We start from the raw sequence: 24352 nt of genomic DNA on the forward strand, positions 1-24352 counted from the left end.
CGAATGTGCTATTTTTATTTTTCTGTAGTAGCCAAGAAAAGAGGAAGTCAGTTTCCCTTTAATAAAATACATTCCCCAAAATAAATTCAGGCTTTTCTTTTTCTCCTATTTTATCTGTTGTTTGCCTACCTTAGTTGAGGAAGTCAACATTTTTTTCTATGCCCTTTAAATAATTTGCCTGTCTCAAAGGACCTTCTGTCAAGCCTTAGGCAAGTCAGATGGTAAGGAGAGGAAAGGCCAAGGCATTCTTTAGAAAGCTCCAATTTAAAGTTACACAAACATTCATTAATATTATAGCTGCGGGGGATCCAGTTGGGATCTCACTGAGAACACGTGAGCCATAGCATCACTAGACCATTAGACATGGGTCAGCCAACTGTTTACCAGGGATGGGGAACCTTTTTTCTGCCAAGGGTCCATTTGGGTATTTATAACATCATTCGCAGGCCATACAAAATGATCAGCTTAAAAATTAGCCAGCTATATATGGTCAAACATGTAATTAATGCACCCTTAGTACCTCTGCAGGGCCACACCACCCCTGGTTTAGTTCATCAGTGTCAAAAACATCTAAGTGTGTAAGAGTACAAACAGAGGTTGTGTGTGTGAGTGTGTGTAAAACACCATAGTCCTCTTGATTGCAAATGACATACTTGGTGGGGACCACTAGCTGAAAAGTACAGGGGCTCTCTTCTCATTCATATTGTTCCACACAGACTTACCACCTTTCAAACGAAGGTTGGATTTGGCACGCTATAAAGATTGGTCTTTATTACAATTTTGTCTCTTTCTTTGCCTTTTGTACTCCCTTTTCTTTCTTTGTTTAACCTAGGTTTCATTGAGCATCTGTTACTTACTAGGTATCATGCTATTGTTTTTGCAAAAGTTTTTTTCATTTAATTCCTTCAATAACTTTTGAAAGTTGATATCAACCCCATTTTAAAGGTATGGAAACTGAGGCTTGGAGAGGCCAAGTATCTTGTCCAAGAAATTGATGGAATTTCTATCCCATCCATTGCTCTTCTTTATTTTTGTGGCGAGTCACCAATAATCTATATTAATAATCTATACTAATAAAAGGGTAATATGCTAATTAGGGCGGACGTCTTCCGGATAGGACATCCTTCTGGACAAAGTTGCAGCTGCTGCCTGAGGCTCAGGCAAGCCGTGGATGGCAGCTGCCACTGTGAGGGCCGAGGCTCAGGCAGCTGCAGCGGCCGGCAGTGGCAGCAGCAGAGGCATGATGGGGGCATCACCTTCCCCTGATCAGCCAGTTGCCTTTGCCTCCCACAGAGGGAGGCCAGACTGCAGCTTAGGCCCACTCCCTGCTCTCCTAAGCCGTCAGTAGGACATCTCCTGAGGGCTCCCGGACTGTGAGAGGGGGCAGGTTGGGCTGAGGGGGACCCCCCCGCCCCCCCGAGTGCACGAATTTTCGTGCACCGGGCCTCTGGTAATATTAATAAGAGTGAACTTCTGGGTTCTATATTTGTGCTTTATGTCCTTTACATTTATTAAATCTTATATCAACCCTTTCAAGGATAAATGGTATTATCCCTGTTTTACAGAGGAGGGTGAGGAGGCACAGAGTAGTAAGGTAACTTGCCCAAGCTCACATAGCTCGTTATGTGCGGTTGTGAGAATTCAAATAAGGCTCCAGACTCCTGCCTTACAATCATTGCTCCAAACTGCCGCTTCTACCTTTTCTTTTCCTTATCAAAGCTATGAGCTCTCTAGCTATGTGTTTAGTACCCCCTTTATGAAAGTACACGGTAAATAGAATGGTATCCAAGAAGTTTTTTTTGTTGTTGTTTTAACAAAACGCTATGAGAACACAGCTAATTGGGCAGTCTATGAAGGATGTTATATTAGTATCATGGGATAGTAATAGTATCATTTGAAGTAGCTTTCTAATAAGTATTAAGAAATGAACTAAAAATGGTCTGTAAGAATGGTTTAACAAGACTGCTGGAGGGAGATGTCAGGGAGGCAGCTGGATATAACTGTCTGGAACTCAGATGAGAGTTTTGGCTGGTATATATTTACGTATTGGTTACCATTGGAATTGCAGGTATGAATGAACTAAGAGAGTGTAGGGTGAGAAGGAAAGAGGCAAGGGAGTGAGCCTTAAGGAATTCCATCACTGAATTACACGCAAGGAGACAAAAGAAGGGGCCCAGGTGCAGGTGGAAGACCTGGATGATGATGTAACGAGAAATGTCTAGGTTGGAAGAATTTCCAGAAGTAGGATTAACCAATATGGCATCCTTAAGTGTCCTGAAGTTCATGGACCTATTTACACAGTCCAGTTTATTGGTGTGCTGTCAACCAAATATTGAAAATATTAAATAATTCACTAGGTCTCACTGGTTTTAATGAATTCTGATGACAAGACAGTGGAGGTATTTGAATTCAGAGAATAACTATATTAATTTTTCTAAACTATTACTTTTAGAATAATGATCTCTTTAAGATACAAAGATGCTTTCTTTTTGTAGTCATCAGATTAGAATCTGCCTGTCTGGGTGGGTCCTTATGTATATTCAGCACAATTATGTCCTGACAAGTAGCCTAATTTATTCTGTGGTGGGAAGGTTGAGGAAAGGGACGCTCTGTACAGGAATTCTCTGTGGATGGAAAATAATGTTCAGGAACTCCTTAGGTTTCACTAAGATTAAATTTCCTGTAGAAGTGGAATGTTTTGTTAATTAGCTTTTATTTGTCTCCTTCCGTTGAAAGTCTATTATATATTAGAGGTACGCATTGTTTTGGAAATATTTGCACCTGCTCTGAGTATCTACTTTTACCGTGGATCATTATTTCAATCTAAAATTTATTTTGGGTTACTTTTCATTTTCTTAAGATCTTTATTAACGAACAAAAACGAGTAAGCATGCTCTGCTGAATAATATGCTCTACTGAAGCTACAGACGTAACAGAACTTTAAAAAATTCAGTCAGGAATATTTGCTGGCAAATGGTGTGCTTGCTTTTGGAAGCAATAACTTGCCTATTAAAAGTGTACATTATTACACTTTTATTTATGATAGTTTTATTCTGAGAAAGAATTGTCCCTGCATGTGGATGTGGCAAGAATTATTTTCAACAAGCCTTCCACAGAAGCGTTCTGAATGCGCACTTGCATTGTGAGCCGTTCACTGGCTGGTTATTGGGATGAAGCAAGTTCTCACTGCCAGCTATTATGCCAGTCCTCCTGAAGATTGCTGTGTCTCCAGACTTTTCTCTTGGAAAGTGTTTTCATACATGCCATGTGCCCCTAAAAACCATCTTTCTCCTCAGTGGAAAGCTTAGGAACTCATTTGTTTTGCATTTGTTCCATCCTACCTTATAGTCAGGTGTATGCAGCTAAATCTGAACATGGGTTTATATGATAGAACCTTTGAACACAGAGTCAGTTACACTCGACACTTTTTTCCAGCATCAACAGAAGCTGATGTGTTAACGCAATGCTATACGTTTAGACGGAAGCCATGGAAAACCTCTCATTTCCGTTGGTCATTCAAATTCTCACCTTCTTCTGGCCTGCCGTTTCTTTTCCTTGCCTAACTCTTCAAACTCACCCACCTAGTCATAGACTAACTCACCTGTTTGTTTATTTTTTGTCCTAATGCTTTTGGGAGGAAGGAGAACAAGATCATGCATTCAGTGTCTTGCGATTTGGGGGGAAAGAGGCTCTTGGGGAGCAGTAGATGGAAGAGGCTTTGTGCCAGTGGACGATGCCCTTGTTTTGAAGTCACTGACAGACATCAGCACATCATTAAATTATAGAGGAGGTATCAGCTTAATTAGGTAACGGATTTTATAAGTTGAAAATATTTCAGTACCGTTATTAAATGGTAGTTATTATAGATAATTCTCTTGGGCAATCTTTTGTAAGTGAGTTATCGAAGCAAATGACTAAGTCAGCCTTTCAGCACAAACTCTTCTAGTACGTTGACATTTGAATCTTACCTGCATGCTAATGTCAGATCTTCCGAGGACCATACACCTGTATTCCTGGGAAAGGACTGTGGATTGCTTTCAGTTTTAAAATTCCTGATTACCCTCTGGTTCTTCCCATCATCACACCCGCAGCATATTTATGACACTGATATGAGTATGAAAATAAGTTAAAGAAATCTCTTGTTGTAGGTGCTATTTTGTTTTATTTATCTTGCTCATTTTTTCACAGTTTTTATTTTTGCTTTTAAACTTTAGAAACGACATAAAGCTGATAATGCTGTGAACAAGAAACAGACACAAGGTAGGAATTTTACAATTTATTTATTACATCTGTCAAATACACTCATACTAATACAAATACTCACTTCAGTTAAATGTAACTCAATTGAAAACACTGTACATCTCTTACGTTTTTGTTCCAGGGTAGATTCTTGCTGTGTAGCATTTATTAGCATGACACTTAAATTCGCAATAGATGACTTACAGTGGTAATACTTTTGAAAGGTAGCATCTTTAATATATTTAATTACCTCATAGCAATGTGCTTGAAAGTACTGTCCATAAAATCTGCAGTGGTTTTGACAGTATTAAATGCTGCAAAAAGTCTTTATTTTGTTTGTGACTTAGAGATATTATTCTAGAAAAGATATTATTATATAAAACAATTATTCTATAATTATTTAGAAACTAGAGGCCCGATGCACAAAATTTGTGCAAGGGGCTTGGCCCCTGCTGCGACAGCCGCCTCTGCCTGGGCCCCCACCCGCCGCAGCTTTGTCCGGAAGGTCATTCGGAAGGACATCCGGTCTAATTAGCATATTATGCTTTTATTATTATAGAAGATTTATAGAAAATAATACGATTTTATATTGCTTGGGCAAAAGGCATATTGGGAGCACTTTGGTTATACTACACATGGAAACAATATGTGCTCCAGAAATAAAGTTATTAAATCCAGGCCAGCTACGTGGAAGTGCATGACGTTTTGGCATGGCTCTTCTGTTGTGTGGGTCTTGTTTTGATGCAGTCCAAAGCAAAACGACCTTCAACAGAAGCAAATAGACTGTTGTCAGATTTTTAAGAAATGCTCAGGAACATGCAAAACATAGAGTTCCATCCAGGGGCTTGTCCCATCCAAGAGTCTCGTCTCTCTCTGAAGTCCCCTGATGTGTTGAAGATCAGACATGTCTGCCAAAATGAGCTGGTAATTAAAAACAGTATTTTTATATTGCTGTGATTTTCATGGGACCCCATCAAAATGCCCTGCTTGTCTTCTTACCACTTTCCACCAAAGGGATTCTCTACTGGTTTTTGATACATTTGATGAAGTCACATTTATTTAAGTGTCACCTAATAAGTTAACAAAATATTTATGTTCTGTTATTTCCTATGGGACATAAGATAAAAATATAACATGGGAATTATATAAAAGCACAAAGTACTAGTAAAAGATGATTTTGTGTGCAAAATGAAGGACTTGGATGGATTATATGATCTCAGTGTCTCTCTAAATTTTTGTGGCAAATAATAGTTTCTATGTCAACTGCTATATAATTAAAGGAGAGAAAATTATGGGTTAACTTGAGCTACATCTTAAATTTTGGGGAAACATTGGATGAGCAGAGGACATGGGGAAAACATTACGAGTGGGTTGAGTGGGAAAACAGGAGGAGAGGTTATCCTGAACAGAGATGAAGGAGGCTGTTGGATTGCTTTGTTGAACCATCATTACAGTATCAGGTGAAGACGGAGAGGTATCTCAAAGGGAAGCTAACAAGATGAAAATGTAGGCCAGGGTCCATTTTGATAGGGCCTTGAATGCCAAGCCAGGGGATTCCAATGTCCTTATGCATACTGACTAGCTGTTGAAGGTTTACAGACAAAAATAGGATGAACATGCAGATGAAAGATGGGGAGCAGAACACATTGGAGTAGGAGGCTTTTAGAAGTCTGGGAAAAAAGTTACTCCAGGAAGGTGGAGAGAGTGAAAGCCACAGGAATTGAAAGGGAAAAACTCAACTGTTTCAGGTACTGGTATTTTTGGCAACCTGCACTTTTTGCATTTGTTGCCATGTTGCTCAGAATGTTCAGTAACAGATTTTAAACTAATAATATGTAATTATTTTTTCAATATACACTGGATCTCGAAACAGAGAGTTCCGATCATTGAGGATGGGCAGTTATTTCTTTCCAAGCATTGGCCCAAGAAGTCATTGTACAGTCAAAGAGTAGCTGTCATGGGTATGATTATTTTAGGCACCACACCTTGAACTGAAATGATCTATGATTTTTTAGGTACTTACATACTTCCAAAAATACTCCCTTTTTTCTATTCTTCAGAGAAAATAGTCTTTCTTGTTTATCATTCTTGGTTTATCAGATCACCCTGGATTAACACGATCAGCTTCTTATAGCTAAAAATGAAGAGTAAGCAAGTGAGCCCTGGCCGGGTGGCTCAGTTTGTTGGAGGGTCATCCTGTACCCCAAAAGGTTTCAGGTTCAGTCCCTGGTTGGGGCATATACAGGAGGCAACTAATATCTCTCTCTCTCTCTCACTCTCTCTCTCTCACTCTCTCTCTCTCTCTTTAAAATCAATAAAAAAAAATATCCTTGGGTGAGGATTTAGAAAAAAAAGGAATAGGTGAGAGGGAAGGCTTCTAACATAAGTGTATATAAAACTCATGTCAAGAATAAAATATTTGGGCTTAACAGCTATAAACACCATTTTAGCGAAATACTTGGTAATCCCATATATAAGACACTATGGGATTCTTGATACTTGACATTGTTTTCTAAGAGATCTTTCCTTTTTTTCTCCCTGCTTTGTCTAATTTAAGTACCGGTTATCTTTTTTATTTTGAGGTTGATAGAAGATAAGAGAAATGCTTGTAGAGGACACTGTTTGCTATCACATAACTCAAATTGCTTAATATGAAAGCCATCTGTTGTCATTAGACCAGAATGAAATTGAATTTGCTTTGCTGAATTGAGTCAGTAGTGGGTGTAGGAGTGGGAAGGGAGTATTTTTGACAGATAATTAATTTTTGACAAATATTTGAAGTATTGAGCTTAAAATTTCAATTTCTAAATGTTTACCAAGACTGTGTAATGTGTAAGAAGATACCTTTCCTTCAGATTCCAATAGTAATCCTTCTCTGTTCTTAGAGAAATCAATATTTTCTCTCCTTATTTTGCATTGAGGCACTAGAGTGACTTTTTTCTGTCATTCTCTAACAACTTCAGAAATATAAACTCCTAATTGATTTCCAACATTGCTAATCATTTAACTGTAGCCTAGTACAGGTCTGATGCCTCATTTTCACCAATCAGTGCACTCAGTCAGGAAGCATATTTTGTACTCAACTCAGGACTTTATAAACTTTACATTTTAGCCTATTATCAGCGCTTTTGAAAACAAGCCATTTCTTCTCCTGGAGTTTTATGGTTGGTTAGGTACATGGTTCATTGAGCTAGAAAATTCAAAATTTTATGTTGTTCTCTGAGGACATAGCTGTTGAGGGAGGGCAGAGAACATTGATGCTCAGAAGTCCGGGGAATAGGAGTGAGTCTTGAGTTGTGTGGTCACTCCTCCCCATGATTTGTGACCACCTTTCTTTGCTCCTGTCCTTTGGTTGTGTGCTGCTGTAGCTGTACCAGGTGGCAGCACTGCAGAAGGCAAGTCTACCTTCCTACTCATCTTGGTGTTTGCCATGAAGGGGCATGTTTTTAGCAGATGGTGTATGTGTTTGCATAGCAAATGAACTGGTGAATGAACCATTCTCCCTACAGATGCTTGAGAAGGAAGAAACTAGGCATGAGAGGAGCCTTCTTGAAAATTCATTATGTGAGGTGTGAGCATGATGTATTTCCATAACACTACTTCTCAGGCACTGATAAAATACTAACGTGGCAGAAGTTCTAGTCACCTCCTCACCCTCTCTGTCGAAGTCGTTACATCATCATTTCACCTGCTTCACCTCCTGTGGACACCTTACTGTGTCCGCTCATCCGTTCTGTTATCCAGAGACCAGGGCACTGCCTCTTCAGAATGCCCCAGGTCTCCTTGCATCTAAACCCACCTTCATTTTCCCTGACTTCTTCCCTCGATATTTGAACTCACGGTCTCTGACACACACTGAGGCAGTCTCATGGTTTTCCCTAAACTGGGTTGTTCTGCCAAATTTTGCTCTGCAGGAATTTGTAAATAATAAATTCCTAATCATTCATGTAACATGTAAATTGAAGCAAATCCCCATATGAATTTATTGTGGTTGAGCTCGTTCTCTTTTTAAATTTTAAAAATGTGCTTCTGTTTTTTTATGAAATGCTGCTCTGGCTAGCATGCCAGTATTTCAGGTGGAACGACAGTTTCACATACAATGACAATAAGGAAGCCTGGGAAAGGATGCAGTTCAGGTACAGGGGAAGAAAGATATTTGGGAGAATTAAAAATGCCTCCTGATGGAATAGATTTGCTTCTGTAAAATGCCAGGTTTGGGTATACTCCCTGAAGGATAGTGTGCATGCATTCTACAGGTGAGAATGCGTGAGAGCTACGGCTGTGACATCTGACAGCACATGGACCACCTGCTCAGATGCTGTGGTTAAATGAGGGCCATCCCTCCTACAATTAGATTAACACCTTGTTATAGTTTAACGTTAGGCATTAGAATAGAATAGGTCTTTACTTAATAAAGCAACTTTTCTGTTTCATTTTAATTGGGGAAAAGACAACATGAAATTCTTTTCAACTATGCACCTAGCAAAAAATAATGGGTCTCCTTTCCACCTCTTTCCAGCCTTTTCACAAGTGGAATTAAGTTGGTGGTGGCTGATGGCCACTAATAAGGCTACTTCCCCGCAGGGCACATGGTTGCTTATCTCCCACTGGAAACCAATTCACCTTTAATGTCCTTAGTGAGAAAGGTGTTGGGTTGGTGTGGGTTGAATATGTTTTAGGTTGTAAGCCTGAAATGACCTACTAACAGGGCTGAATCGGTCTGGTTCCTGGGCAGTCCAGTGTTGTACAAAGGAGCCAGGGTATTACTCAAAGGGCCTTAAAATAGCAGCACTTCCCGGCTTCTGGAAAAAGCGAGTGCCTTTTTGCCTCCCTGGAGGTATCTCCACATCTATTTATCCAGTGGTCCTGAACAAACACTCTGCCATATGTACATCAACTTAATTGTGAATAGTTCTTATTTGTTTCCATGATGTTAAAAATTCATCTTAAAAGATGAGCACATATACGGCCTAAATAATTTCAGACACCTATAAGATTAATATTTTCAAATTATTACAGAGATCTTAGGATTGTTTCAGTTGAACTGGTTAGATTTTTCCACAATAGCTATGGATAGAGAGGAGGTATTTATCTGTGGGAAAATATAACTCAAGATTGCTTTTCATTTGTCCTATAAATAAAAGTTGCACACAGGGGAGCAAAACCCATTGAGGAAATTTAAAGACAGTTAAAGTGAGAGAAGAAAAATATGTGTTAGGACATTCGTTATTTCACTTCATTAAGTCTTTACTGAACAGCTACCTTGTGTAAGACCCAGTGCAGGAAATGCAGACAGAAACCAGTCTTGGTTTTTGCCCTATGGGATATTGTGATCTGGTAGGGAAGATACTAATAAGATGCTCACTCATATTGAATGCAAGATAGAAAAACAAATAAGGGCCAAATGACAGAAGTGGAGGTTCAGAAAAATCATTTGTGAGGTTCTTGAAGGACAAGTGGGATTTCAGTAAGCAAAGCTATCGGGGTAATAGCAGTGGGTGATCCAGAAGGAAGTGAGAAGGCATAAGTGATATTTGGGGAAGAGCAAATACGAGTATTCACTTTTGGCCAGAGCTTCGGATATATGCCAAGGAGTCATGGGCAAGGCTTTTGAAAACCAGGTGGAGAATTTGGAGAGAACTACTGAAGGTATGGCTAGGTTCCCACTTGTTCTTTTGAAAGAAGAATGTGAAAGCTATGTAATTAGGGAGGGGGGACTAGGACAGTGATGATGAGAAGCCAAAGGGAAATACACAGTGGGTAGATCCAGTTGGATGTGGCCAAATGCTGCTGAATTGAAAGAGGACCAGGACCACAACTCTCACTAGATTCAGCATTTCCGAAGTGACATTTCATCGCTGGAGTTCCAGTTCTTAACTGGAGAGCAACGTGCTGCTATGAAAACTGAAGCCCGATGCGGGGTGTGGGGGAATGGCCGAGGAAGGAGGTTTTCCTTTCAAGAAATTTCTCAGTGAAATAAAGGAAAGGGTGAGTGATTCTCGATGCTGTGAGCAGGATTGAGAGAGAACATCTTAAGAAAGCGGGATTGCTCACCTTTGTGCTCTGATCACATCAGCTCACCGCTTCTCCATCAACTTGCTGGGACTCACCCCTAGAGTCTGTGTTGGCCTCGCTGGGTGAGGACCACTGTTAAAAGGTTTGTAAGTGAATCGATAGAAGTAGTGTCAACTAACAGAATACCTGTATGTCGAATGTGGACGAGAAGGGAATTTGGAACGTTCCCTTTGTCTTTTGTGTCTGTCGACTCCAAGCAGGTCCATGTTCACTTTGACCTTTACAGGCAAGTTTATGCAGGAAACTTGAGTGCAATGTCAGTTGTGCCTCAATGAGGTCTTTGCCTTAAAATGGCCTTTGGAATAAGGGTCTACGTGGTGAATGAGCTGATGCTTTAATATGGACATGCTGGTTTTCCGTCTTTACCCAAAACTGTAGTCTCAGCTGCACTCTTCTTGATGCACTCAAGTTCCCCTTCAGGACTTACTCCCAGATAGGACTCAACCACTCTACCTTTTCTGTGTTTTCTCTGTCCTCTGTGACACTGGTAGTGCCATTGTCCTTTAAGATATCTTGCCTCTTGTAACCCACTTCAAGAAGTGGCTTGATTGGCCAGGAGCGGCATCCCAGTGACCTTTAGTAGTGGCCCCGGTGGTAGACCGTTTTGATTGCCCCAAAGCCGGTCTTAGACTCTAAGTGAGCGCTTCTACTTTTGCGTGTTTGACTGAGTCCTGAGAGATAGCCAGTTTCTGCAGAGCCTTTGATTAGGGAATTCCCAACCAACTCCAACAGAATGTTTTCATTTCAAAAGAAACCCATGATGACAAAGCTGTTAAGTAGTATCCTACTAAAGTAAAAACAGGTTATATTTGAGGTATTTGTTTAGAGTCTGAGCTCTCCTTTGCATACTGCCAGACTAATTAGATGTGTGGAAACTATAGCAGGTGCATTTGGCTGGGACTGTGGGAAGGTGGCAGAGGTTTGCATTTAAAATCATGTGCTGTTAAAATACCATAAGACAGGCCATTCTGATGGTTCTTGCACAGCTTGCTCTCGCTCTCCTTCACCAGGTGTCACTAATCATATCCTCCAGGGCTCACCTTCTTGAACTCTTACACTCTGAAGGCATAAAGTCAGTATACTTTTGGCCCTAGAAAGCTAAAAGCTCAGCAAGGGACCCCGCTTGCATCATTACTTGCTTCTGTTACAGGCACCTCTCACAGACACCAGAGAGGTGTTATTGGACGCCCCCTGAGTCAGAGGGAGAGGGCTGCCCCCACTTCAGTTCTCGTCATGCTTGTGTGAATGAATTCAAATGACTGACTCCAGATGACCGTGTTGTGATAATGAAACCGGACAGTGAATGGGTTGGGCTCCTGTCACTACTTGAGCAATTAAGCAGAGACAAGGTTGAATTATATATGAGCATTTTGTTTTCCAATATTGTTGGCAACATGGGAGAGCAGCAGGTCACCCACAAAAATCTGCTTTACCACCACCACCCCTCCCCCACTTAGGCCATCTGCTTATATTGGGTAGAAGGACAAAGATTACAGGCAATTTGGGCAGGGGGTTGCAAAGAGTGGGCGCTCTGGGTGGTTACATCTCCCAGGCAACAAGGATGTTCACCTTTCCATGATGATAGGCAGTTCTCGGATAAGGGGAATGGGCCACATTTCAAGGTTAACTCCCAAGTCTCGGAGTGTACAGTTCCCAGCCTGGTCAGATGTGCCTTCTTTAATCAGAACAAAACAATCTCAGTTCACAGAGCATGATTAATATTTCTTATAATTAATAGCTAGTCCCCACTATTCTATTTCTCCCTCCCACCCCAAACAATGAAGCTAATTTATTAAAGTTATTTATTAAGACAGTAAAACATGCAGATTTATTAAAGAAGCAAGGCAAGCAAATCTATCATCTGGCATAATGCACTGATGGACTCTCTTGGCTAATCCAAAGAGTGAGTGGAGTGGGGGGGTTTCTCTGCCTTATGTATACTTTTCTGTCTATAGATTTTAAACTTCCTCTGCCAAATATCTTGGTATAGATTTTCAAGCCTTCCCGCCCCTGCAACTTTGCTGTGGCATCCCCAGAATTGTGAGAAGCACCAGCCAAGCCCCGAGACCGCTGGCTTTTCTGTGGGATGAGATAAGACTGCACTCTTCCTTCCCCTTCCTCCCTCCTCTCTGCTGCCTTTGGAGAGACATGTGTTCTCATGTGTCCTTGGTTGGGGAAGATAATGGCTTGTTATTTACAAGCCAGCTGCAAACTATCCAAACCACTTGGCCTTGTTTAATTTTCTTGTCTCAGTTTCCCTATTTCTCCTGCCCTGAAATTTTCCTACTTTCTCGCTGTCCTGTAACACTTCCTCTTAACCGGGTTGAGCTGGGCCAGAGGAGGTCAGTGATTAAAAATAACCAGGCTGCTATTTCCGTTCACCAGCATAATAGACGGGACACTGTTTATTTTCATTGTTTTACAGTTGGGTGTTTAGGCACCAGTTCCGGAGTAAATACAACCGTGAATTATGTGATTGACTTTTGTCTTTGGCCAGTACTCAAGCCTGGATTTGTACAGGAAGCCGTTATATGTTGTGAGCTGATTTTTAACTTCACCAGATCTGTATTATTCTCTGCATCCTAAGATGGCATTAGCCTCAAGTTTGAACAAGCTATGCACTTCTCTCTTTATTTCTGTGTTTGGGGGTTTGTATTTCAAGAACAAGAGATGGTGGGATGGGAAGAAATATGCCCTCAGGTCCAGGAAGCCTCCAGGCGATACGGATGCCACAGGTCCCTAGATGTTGAGTAGTAAGTGTCTGTAGTTAGGGGAAGGAGGTAGAGGCTCGAATGTGCAGAAAGAAATGACGGAAGATTGAGAGAAAATGAGCAGCCCCAGAAGATGGGGAAGTGAGGCAGGTTTGGAGAATTGTTTTCGGTGGTTCCATGAAAGTGCCACTGGTTTCCCCCCTTCTTAGTGGAGCGTGGTCTGCTGCATTGGGAAAGCCTGTTGTGACACTTGTCTGTTCATGGAGCCCAGTAGAGTGGTTCAGGGATATTTTTGGATGTGACCTGCCAAGTGGCAGTATTGCAGGGAGGGCCAGTTTAGATTACAGAGCTGGAAGGGGTGGCCCTGAGCTGACATCAGAGGACACTCATGCTAGTGCATCTGATGGTTACGTAACCATTTCCAAATGTTCACACTGGAATTATTTCAGTAACTTATAAAACTGACAAGTCTATTTTAAGCAAATGTTTAAATAGTTCATCGACATCATTTTATTTTTATTTTTTTATTTTTTACAAACCCTTGTGTCGAGGGCTGACTCGATATCATTTTATGTAGCTGCTTTTTATTGTAATCACATATCATAAGATTTATTATTTTCAAGTATACCGTTGTTTTTAGTGTACTCACAAGCTTATGTGCCCATCACCACTATCTAATTCCAGAATATTTTCATCAACCACAAAAAGGAACCCAATACATGTAAGCAGTCAATCCCCATCCCCCTTCCACGAGTCCTTGACACCCACTAACCTGCATTCTGTCTCTATGGATTTGTGCATTCTGGACATTTTTTATAAATGGAATCATACAGGTGTGTCCTTTTTGTGTCTGACTTCTTTCACTTAGTATAACTTTAAAATTCATTCATGTTGTGTGTGTCAGCACTTTATTCCTTCTTATGGCTGAATAATATTCCATTGTATAGCTATACCACATTTTGTATATTTGTTCATTAGTTGGGTTGTTTCCACCTTTTGGTTTATAAGTACCACTACACTAAACATTTCTGTACAAGTTTTTGTGCAAACATATGTTTTCAATTCTCTTGGATAAATACTTAGGAATTGAATTTTTGGAGTATATGTTAACCCTGTGCTTAACTTTCTGAGGGACTGCCAAAGGCTTTTCCTATTTAGCTGGGTTTTTTAAAACATCATGTAAATGTTGTTTTTAATCTTAGATTTAGCAGGGAGCAGGGTTGTGTCTTTAGTAAATCCATGTGACTGTTATGATGGCTTGATGTGGTCCTGAACACATAAGAACATCAGTGGATCCAGCTTGTCATCCAGCAAGTATTTACTGAGCACCTTGGTAACACTAGGAATACTGCAGAGAGCAGAATAGAGAAGGTTCCCGTTGTCACACACCTTACAATCTGAGGGTGGAGAGAGTCCTTATATTCATGCTCTCTCAACTAAATGTATAGTAAAACTGGTAAGTGCTTTTAAAAAAAAAAGTGCAGAAAGTTCATTTATACTTGGGGGTAATGGTGAAGAAGTGGGTGTCCAAAAATTTTCCCCTGATAAAGTGGTGCTAAAGCTGAAATCTGGAAAATACGTAGACGTTATTTGGTGAGGAGGAAAAGAAAGAGTGCTCCAGTCATTGAAACAGGTGCAAAGGACTTTAAGCAGGAAAGAGCATGAGCTTGGGAGAGGGCAGAGGGAGTGGTAGGAGGTGGTGATGGAGAGCAGGCAGGACCTGCTTCATCTAAGGCCTTGTTGATGTTTGAACTTATTGTAAGAGCCAACAGGAGCCAGTTGAAGAAGAGTTTTGAGCAAGAGGTGAATAATCTTTTTATGTATGTTTGTGTGTAAGGACATATGGTTACACATACATGGATACATATGGATACATCATAATACATAATTATTACTCATATGTAAATTCATTATATATAGTCATTATAAGAGAAACTAAGTTTGAAAGAGATTAAGAATAAATGCAGGAAACTAGTGGTGTGGCTAATGCAGACCTCCAGTTGAGAGATGACGGTTGCTTAAAATAGGGGTGCTGGTGTTGGTGATAGCGGAGATCAAAAAAATTTTGGCAGAATTTGAAATGCTAAGGTCATGAAACCAACAGGACATTTTTAGTAGTAAAAATTATTCTCAATTTTCAAAGTTTTTTTTTTCCCATAGTAGCAAAAAAAGTTTAAAAATAAAGAGATGAACAGTGAACAGGGATTAAGAGCATAATAAAACTGTTAAAAATCATAATACAGCATTGTTAAACATAAATTAAGTTGCTTAGCAAGTATTGCCACAAAAAGAACAACAAAACAATAAAAAAGAAACCCCACTAGAACTAATAAGTGAATTTAACAAAGTTTTGGGATGTCAAGGTCAATGTATGAAAGTTTTAATGCACTTCTATATACTACCAGTGACCAGTTGAAAAATTGAATAAAAAATATCGTTTACAATATAAGAAAAAACATATCAAATATCAGGAAATAAATCTAATGAAAGACCCCTACACTGAAAACTACAAAAACATAATTGAGAGAAATTAATGAAGGCGGAAATAAAATCAAAGATACAGCTTATCCATGAGTTAAAAGACTTGAGCCCCAAATCAAAATCCTGAGAGGTTTTGTGTGTTTTTTAAGAATTGACTGTTTGGTTCTATAATTTATATGGAAATGCAAAGGACTTAAATATCCAAAACAATATTGAAAAAAAGAACAAAGTGGGAAGACTTATACTACCTCTTTGAAGACTTACCATAAGTTACAGTAATCAAGATGGTGTGTATTGGTGTGAAGATATGCAAATTGATCAATGGAGTAAATACAGAGTCTGGAAATCTACCCACCATAGTGCCCTGTTAGTTTAATGGGGGCAAGAAACATCTTTTAAACAGAATCTCAGATATGTTGATTGAAAGTTTGATACGAAAATGCATACTTATTGTGTGATTTAGTGTGTATGAGATACAAGACTAATCTTCAGTGACAATAGTTGCCTCTTTGGAAGGAAGGGGGGATTGTAAAGGGGCAGGAGCGATCTTTCTGGAGTTCTGTTTCTTGTCCCGAGTAGTGGATTCACGTGTGTTTAGTTTTCAAAGCTCATTGAACAGAACTCTGAAGATCTGTACATTTCATCACAAGTCACACCTCCATTAACAAAAGAAGATCTCACAGACTTGAGCCAGGTGACAGGTACCCTAAAGAAGGGAGCCAGGTTGGGTATAGAGCAGCAGGAAGCCATGAACACGGTGATAGGGCGGTGACCATTAAATAGGTATGTATCTGCTGCTATGGCTTCTGACAAGCTTTGAGCGTGTCAGGCATTTTTCCACGTCATTTTTGTGGCTTTCTCCTCCAGCCAAGCACTGTAATTACTCTAGATCAGCGGTTCTCAACCTGTGGGTCGCGACCCCTTTGGCACACCAGTGATATTCCCCTCTATTAGTAATGGTTATTGTGGGCTCTAAAATGTACATTGGTTGTTTCTAATTCTTTATATTATTTTACATTTCCTTGCTGTCATAATTTTAAACCTGTCAAAATGGCTCCTGGTTAATTTATTTGAAGCTATTTATTTAAAACAGGCGTTTCATCAGAAATGGGTTTTATTAGTAGTAAAACTGTTCTTTAAAATGTGACTTTTTTTTTCTTTCCAGTGTTGAGAAATGGTGCCTGGGAAATTGTACACTGGGAAAAGGTATGCATTGATTCTTACTTTGTTCCAGGAGAAATGCGTAATAGTAGATGTAATTTATGTCTAATATATACAAATGTCAAGAATTCCACTGATGTGAAAGCTGTCTGATAATTGATGTTGTAAGCATACATGGAGTCTTCAGTTAGTCACATTCATTTACTATTTCTGCCATGTGCTAGAAAGACTATTTTCTTGAAAAGTAATATTTAAACCTTTTTATTTCTTTATGATTAATTTACTCACAAGACCTCTAATATGGTCATTAGTGAGTTAAGACATAATTTAGCAAGTGTTGTCCAAGTGTTCATATGCTATTCAGACCTCAATTTTAAAAGGTAAGCAATTGTTGTTAGTTCTCCCTTAGCTCTAGAAGAACATTTAACCTCTAGTCGCCCATAGATGGATCCGGCCCATTTGAAATGAATAAAACTAAAAAAAAAAAAAAAAGACCGTACCCTTTTATGTAATGATGTTTACTTTGAATTTATATTAGTTCACACAAACACTCCATTCATGCTTTTGTTCCGGCCCTCCGGTCCAGTTTAAGAACCCATTGTGGCCCTCGAGCCAAAAAGTTTGCCCACCCCTGTTCTAGAAGAACATTTAACCTCTAGTCGCCCACAGATGAATAGCCTTTGCACTTGGTAGGAGACTTTTGGAGTTGAGGCCACTCTCCCAAGGGGACTTGGGTCTGAGGTTGCCAGGGCAGCAGAGATGTGACCCACAGCCGGTGTATTGGTATGTCAGTGTGTCCCAGTAGGCTAAAGGCCATGCCCCTGATTCTACCTTGTGATGTTCAGTTACCTCATATCCCTGCCCAGAACAGGATTCCCTCTGAATTAATTGCATTTTTGTTATTAAATCTGTGGCTAAAATAGGGATTGGCCTCTCCCTTGCTAGGTATTTGGAAACTTACCACTTTCGCTTTGGTCAAACATAAAAGTAACAAAGAGGAAAATACCTTGATTGTGCTTTTCTTATTTCTGCAATAGTCACTCTTTTTCAGAAAAGCAATATAAAAAAAAGCCACCAAAAGTTCAAAATACTGTTTCAAAAGAGTGCCTTTTATGCTTTTGTCTGGCATTTGTGGATCTTACCAGTTTAGAGAGAAGACAGATAGGATATTATCAAGTATGATAAATTGAATTTTATTATACATATATTTCCTTCATATAGTGTAGTTAATTGCATGTCCTAACAAATTGATAGATCAGTTTCTTACCTTCTCACCTAGAGTGCTTATTCAGAAAAGAAATAGTTGTCAAGTAGGAGATAACCATCTACTACTTCAGTCTTAACATTAACCTGTTAAAATATCTTATTTTCCTAATAATCATTTCAAGATTGTGCTAATCTACCTGGATTATTGAAACTCTTACTTTCTCAATATTTTATAGGAAAAAATTAAATTACCAGCCCAAAATTACCCATAATGATAGCATTTCCAGTTCTCTTGGAGATCTGTGCCATACTTGACATCCCACTTTGAGATGCAGAGCGGGGGTAGAACTTAGAGTGTTGCCAAAAGTCATCTAGCCAAAATGAACTGATGTTACTCAATAATTAGAATTAGATACTTAATTAATTAGAATTAGTAAAAGTTGGTTCAATGATGAATTCTCCATAAGTTTTCAAAAACTAACAGCATTCTTTTGTTGACAATAACAAGATTGAAAATATAGTGGGGAAAAAGTTCTCATTCCCAATGGCATGTGAGATACTTACAAATAAACTTAAAATATATATGACCTTGGTAAAGAAAACATCAAAATTTTAGGTATTTACAATTCACATAAATGTACAAATTTGTCATATTCCTAGAAAAGCTAAAAATAGCAGTTGTTTCAAAGTATTCATGTAATATAATCCCAGAGAAATTGTTCTCTTCCTAAAGAGCTGACTAAGTTTTTCATCTTAATTTCCAAAAGTAAACAATTGAGAAAATAGAAAAAATATTTTGGAAAAATGAAGAAGGGTGTGGAAGGACTAATTATAAAATGGAAAGCAAAAATTATTAAAATCATGTAGATATGTTGCAAAAATAGACATTGATGAATAGAGTAGAGCCAGCAGGAGACATCCCCTGAGGGGTCCCAGATTGGAGAGGGTGCATGCTGGGCTGAGGGATTTCTCCCCACAACCCCCATGCATGAATTTCATGCACCAGGCCTCTAGTCTATATAATAAAAGCCTAAGCGACCATTACAGTGGAATGACCAGAACGACCAGTCACTGTGATGCACACTGACCACCAGGAGGCAGATGCTCAATGCAGGAGCTGCCCCCTGGTGGTCAGTGTGCTCCTACAGGGGGAGAGCCACTCAGCCAGAAGCTGGGCTCACAGCTGGGGAGCACAGAGGCAGTGGTGGGAGCCTCTCCCGCCTCTGCAGAAGTGCTAAGGAGCAGCAAGCCAAGCAGTAAGGAGCCACCAGGAGGGTGGTAAGAAGCAAGGGATCCTGAATTGCGAGAGGGTTGTCTGACTGCTGGCTTGGGCCTGACCCCCCCGGAGATCAGGCCTAAGCTGGCAGGCAGACATTCCCCCAAGGGGTCCCAGACTGCAAGAGGGTGCAGGCTAGGCTGAGCCCCACCCCCCACCCCCGCCCAGTGCACGAATTTCATGCTCTGGGTCTCTAGTTGTTATATAAAAAGGAAATAAAAGTTGACAATAAGTAAGAAGTACAACCTGACTCAGTGTAATATTCAATCTAATAATAAAAGTTGCAAATTTAAACAATATTGAAGTCTCATTTGCTATCCAATAAATAAAAACAAATTCATGTACTTCATAATTTTTAATTTTATGAAGTATTTCATTCACATGTTATTGTGGATTAGCAGTTTGGCTCTTCATATTGAGAATCATAAAAAAAGGATTCTGAGAATTTATCCCAAGAAAATAATCACAAAGTAAGGGATAACTTATATATGTGTAAAAATGTTTATTGTAGCGTTATTTATAATAGTGAAAAATTAGAATATGTGGATACCCAACAATAGGGAACTTTATAAACAAAGTATATGACATCCTGCACTCTGGTATATTTTATGACAAGTAAAAACTATCATCTCAAATACTATAAAAAATTTTATACCGTTCATTCAACTGATATTTATTGAGTGTGCCAAGTAGTGAGCTCACAGCAGCAAGCAAGAAGTGAGGGTTTCTGTGTCATAAAATATAATCATAGATGAAAAGAACAGAGCGATATATGTACACAAAGAGGCTGACTTTGTAAAAATGGTTTATAGAACACTAAGTGGACAGGGATGAAAGCAGGCTTGCTTGTTGGGTTTGCCAGATTGTGGGGCAAGTCTTTTCTTTACCTTATGTCATATTTTGTGCAATTAAAAATAAAATCAATAAACCAAACCCGAGAGTCAGATTCACATGCCAAGATAATATAATAGACCTTAGTGCAAATGGGCTTTAATTCAGGGTTTTTGCTTTCCTCTGACGTTCTAAAGGTGTGGCTACTGTGGTTGCGTTTTAATGGTTCTCAAAGGACCTACAAATTTGTCCAGCACACATCCCAGTCATTTACAGATGGGCAGACTTCAGCTCTCAAATATTAACAGTCATCTCCCCAGTTACTGGCCTAAAGCCTTTTCTCAAAGTTAAGTTGTCAGTATCTTGGTTTTTCTTTGAGTATTGCAATTACAAAGCCCTATTCAAGGCATTACATCGCCACTCTTGAAATGTGAACAGCCATCTTCATTGTCTTTACCACAAAGACCAGTTCTTCAAAGACCAGTCTGCAGTTGAGACTGTTCACAGTTACAGGTGGAATCTTAGGGTCAAACTCATCCTTCTGGCTTTGTAGAGAAGCACCGAGTGGTCGGCTGTAGGCATGTGTGCAAGTCACTCTATAAAGCTGCTTTAATGCATGAAGTTTCCACCACAAAATGTATTACTTTGGATTCAGAATTTATATCTCCAAAATTCCCTAGTAGAAACAAATATGCTGAAGCCTACAATTAGACAAGGACAGATTTTAAAACAGTCTATTTTAGTTTGATAAGGTTACACTTTTACATAATCCTCCATTGTGATACTAATGTCAGTGACTTGAAAAGGCTCAAGGTTCTGGCCTAAAGCCCTACATATTTTTGTAACTGCAGTGTTTGGGGGATTAAAACTGCTTTGTCATGATATTCCCCCAATGAGAACTTGTGGTCAAAGAATTTTGGGCATCTTGACCTTCTCCTCTGTCTGTTCCTCTTATGCACACACCGGGCTGGGAGGGCGAATGCTACATTAGGAGCTCAGAACCCCAAAAGAAAAAGAGGCACTTGCTTGTGTTCGAGAAAGTGATCTAAACCCTAGGCACCCTTAGGAGGAAGGCCGTTCCCTGCTTTCCTGAGAGCTGCCTTAGCACTCAGCGAGCCCTTGTTTTTCCCAGGCCACTGAGGTAACTACAATATGCCATATAAGGTGCTAATATTTTTTTTTCATCTTCAGTGTAATACCCACAAGCCTTTCGTTGTCTTGCAATGAATACAAGTGTTGGAAAGCAGTGCAGTCAATTATAAATTTTCTTGTCTGTTAGACTCTTAACACTGTAGTGTAGATAAATGTGATCCTGATTTTTGAAGCATGTAGTCCAATTGGAGAGTGAATGTGAGCCCATAGATAGCGATTACAGAACAATTAAGTGCTAACCTGGGTAGCATTCTATCTAAGTGCCATGGCACAGAGAACTTACATTTCTTTAACTTGCGTTCAGTTGGAGCTATCGGTGTATTACCACCACACATTACTTTAGGGACCACTTTACACCTATACTAGCTGATTTTTATTTTCCCAGTTTTCCCTTTTTTTTAGGGAGGGGTTTTGGATTTCAAGGTCCCTGGCAATTTGTTGATTTCAGATGATTTGCTATCAACTCTAATACATCTCTTGTGTGTGTGTGTGTTTTTAAAATATATTTTTATTGGTTTTAGAGAGGAAGGGAGAGAGAGAGTAAGATAGAAACATCAGTGATGAGCGAGAATCATTGATCGGCTGCCTTCTGCACGCCTCACACTGGGGATTGAGCCCACAACCCAGTGCCCTGACCAGGAATTGAACTGTGAACTCCTGGTTCATAGATCTATGCTCAACCACTGAGCCATGCTGGTTTGGCTCTAATACATCTCTTTTGATCAAAGCGTCCAGAGCTTCCCTACCTGAATAACCAGCACACAACTTTCCTGACCCGTTCCTCCCCCAGAACATAAAGTAGCCAGTGTGGGCTGTCCTGCAACAATTTCTCATTTGTTATTCCCCTGAGAATACCATTCTCTCATTTTCTGTAGTAAAGTGTTATTTCAGGGTTCAAGGAAAAGTAGGGAGGGGAAAGAACAAAAAGGCTTTAACTAAAAAAAGGGGGGGCTATAGTAATAAAAAAGATTTTCTTCTCTTGATTAAAAATTGAAATTTATTTTTAGGTTCATTTGGCTACAAAGAGAGGTCAACTTTCATGCTCTAACGGGAGTAGTCATCAGTGTAATGGAGTTGGAGTTGTATTGTTTGCCAGAAGCTCTGTGACAAGCCTATCACTTAAATTACTTCTAACAGTGTCTGACGTAGTATATCTTTAATTTGTCTTCAGTCCGTACTCACAAAAATGCTAACAGTAGTAAAATGAGAAAGAGATTAAAATTTAAAATACAGTGATAGTTTCACTATATTTAGTTGTGCGCAATAAGGCTTTGTAGGCAGTCAGATGTAGATTTCAGTCTAAGCTCTTCATCTCACTGTGATTTTGGGCAAATAACTTAGAACCTAAGACCCATTTTCTTCCTCCCTAAATTGGGAATTGTAACTAATACTATTTCATAAGGTCATCATTAGGAATAATGATTATATGTGTAATATATATTTATAATATACATGTAATATATCGGTAATACATAATCTGATAGCTTTTCTAGTTGTATTGAGATTTCCTTAAACATGGTAAAGATTTTATTTGGTAAATTCCTCCTTTTTATTTTTATGTCATAGTGACAGAATATGAGAAGTTGAGATGTCAATTAAATTGATAAAATGGATAGATTTATTTTATTCAGATGGTATATACCTGATAAAGATACGGCATTCCTTTTTTTTAAGGAATTCCCCATCCTTGGCCTCACTGGTAGATAATTTTTTGCCATTTTGGAGATACGTAACTATTTTTAATGTATTTTATGTTTAAATACAATGGGTTGTATGTTTGTATCTGTCTTTCAATGCAGATAAATTAACCAATTCCCAGTTTTCTTTCAGGTAAATGTTGGAGATATAGTTATAATAAAAGGCAAAGAGTATATACCTGCTGACACTGTACTTCTCTCATCAAGGTAGAGATACCTGCTGATGCTCAAACAGTGTAGAGGATGGTTTCTCTACCCTGCATTGACCTTGTGATTTCTCCAAGGAAATAAGGAATAAACGAAGAATTTTAAACCTCTCTAATGATTCTGAATTAAGCATTACAAATTTGATTGGACTTACGTGACTCTTTCATGTTTGCTGTATAAAATAAATGATAGGCGCTGTACTTTATAATTCAGAACTTATAATTATGGCTAAGAGTCTCCTCTTCCTCTGGATATGTCCAGATCCTTTCAATGTGGACTGCTAACTCTTGTCTGATTTCCTGTCATTTATTTTATATAATACATGGATTGGGTTGTACTGATTTTATCTTGCAATCCTTGTTCATGACGAATTCCTTTATGATGCATTTGTATATCTCTCCGAAGTTACTTGATCTTTATGGTGCATTGGTACAAGAAAATGGATGATTTCTTTTTTTGTCATCATATCTTTTGAAATGCCATACTCTTCTAAGAAAAAATACAGTGTTTTGATCCTTTTCTAAAAATTCTTTCCATTACTGAATTTAGATGATTTTTGTTTCACTCATATTTAAGATAGTCATGAATTAGTATTTAGAACATATGGCACTGTTACCCTTTAAAGAATGTGACTTTCAAATGGTTTTAGGTTTAAAAACTGTAAAACTAGTCCTAACATAAAATAAGAAAATAATGTTTTTAATCTTTTAGAGGTTGTTTATCATCATTTCCTTGGACAGTTTTATTTGTAAAATCCACATATAAATATGGACAGTGTCCTTTTTTCAAAATCTGTTTAATCAGGTCATTATTGAAAGTGATTGGATATATGACAAATTAGTGAAATTTAAATGAGCAAGTAAGATATTTATAGAAGTAAGTCTATAAGTAGTTGAAGTATATTTTCATATTTTTTAATTGGGAGCTCTGTGCCATTTCTTTATAGGTTTTGAAATTATGAGGTTTTTAAATCAACCTTTCTGTTTATAGTTTCCTTTACTTAGTGTTTGATTAGAGTAGGTTTCTAAAACTGGAGTAGAGGGAATGGCCCTCACATGGCAGTGTGGGAATGAGTTTAACAGGGAGTCTATTGCCTTTGTCTCAGGTACTGTAGGGCCTCAGGTATTAAAGAGAGCTCTGCTTAGGAGGCAGAAAGCCAAGTTTCTTGGCTTGGTGATTTTGAACAAAACACTTAATCGCTCAGGCCTTAATTTCATATCTTTTTAACTGAGGAAGATGAATTACTTAATCAAACTCTCATATTCCTCAATTGTCCTTTTTGTTTAAATTGATAGCATTTCAGTAAGCTTTCAGCA

The 24352-nt window shown here is 38.9% G+C and overlaps 1 protein-coding gene across 1 annotated transcript in view; it reads left to right on the top strand.

The window, feature by feature from the left end:
- The window catches only part of ATP8A1 (ATPase phospholipid transporting 8A1), a 207296-nt gene that overhangs the window by 32382 nt on the left and 150562 nt on the right, over nucleotides 1–24352 (top strand). Inside the window, 2 exon segments of the mRNA XM_023753617.1 lie at nucleotides 4215–4260; nucleotides 16672–16712. Coding sequence (XP_023609385.1) covers nucleotides 4215–4260; nucleotides 16672–16712 — 87 coding nt within the window.

The sequence above is a fragment of the Myotis lucifugus genome, unplaced genomic scaffold, assembly GCF_000147115.1.
Source record: "Myotis lucifugus unplaced genomic scaffold, Myoluc2.0 scaffold_48, whole genome shotgun sequence".
NCBI lineage: Eukaryota > Metazoa > Chordata > Mammalia > Chiroptera > Vespertilionidae > Myotis > Myotis lucifugus.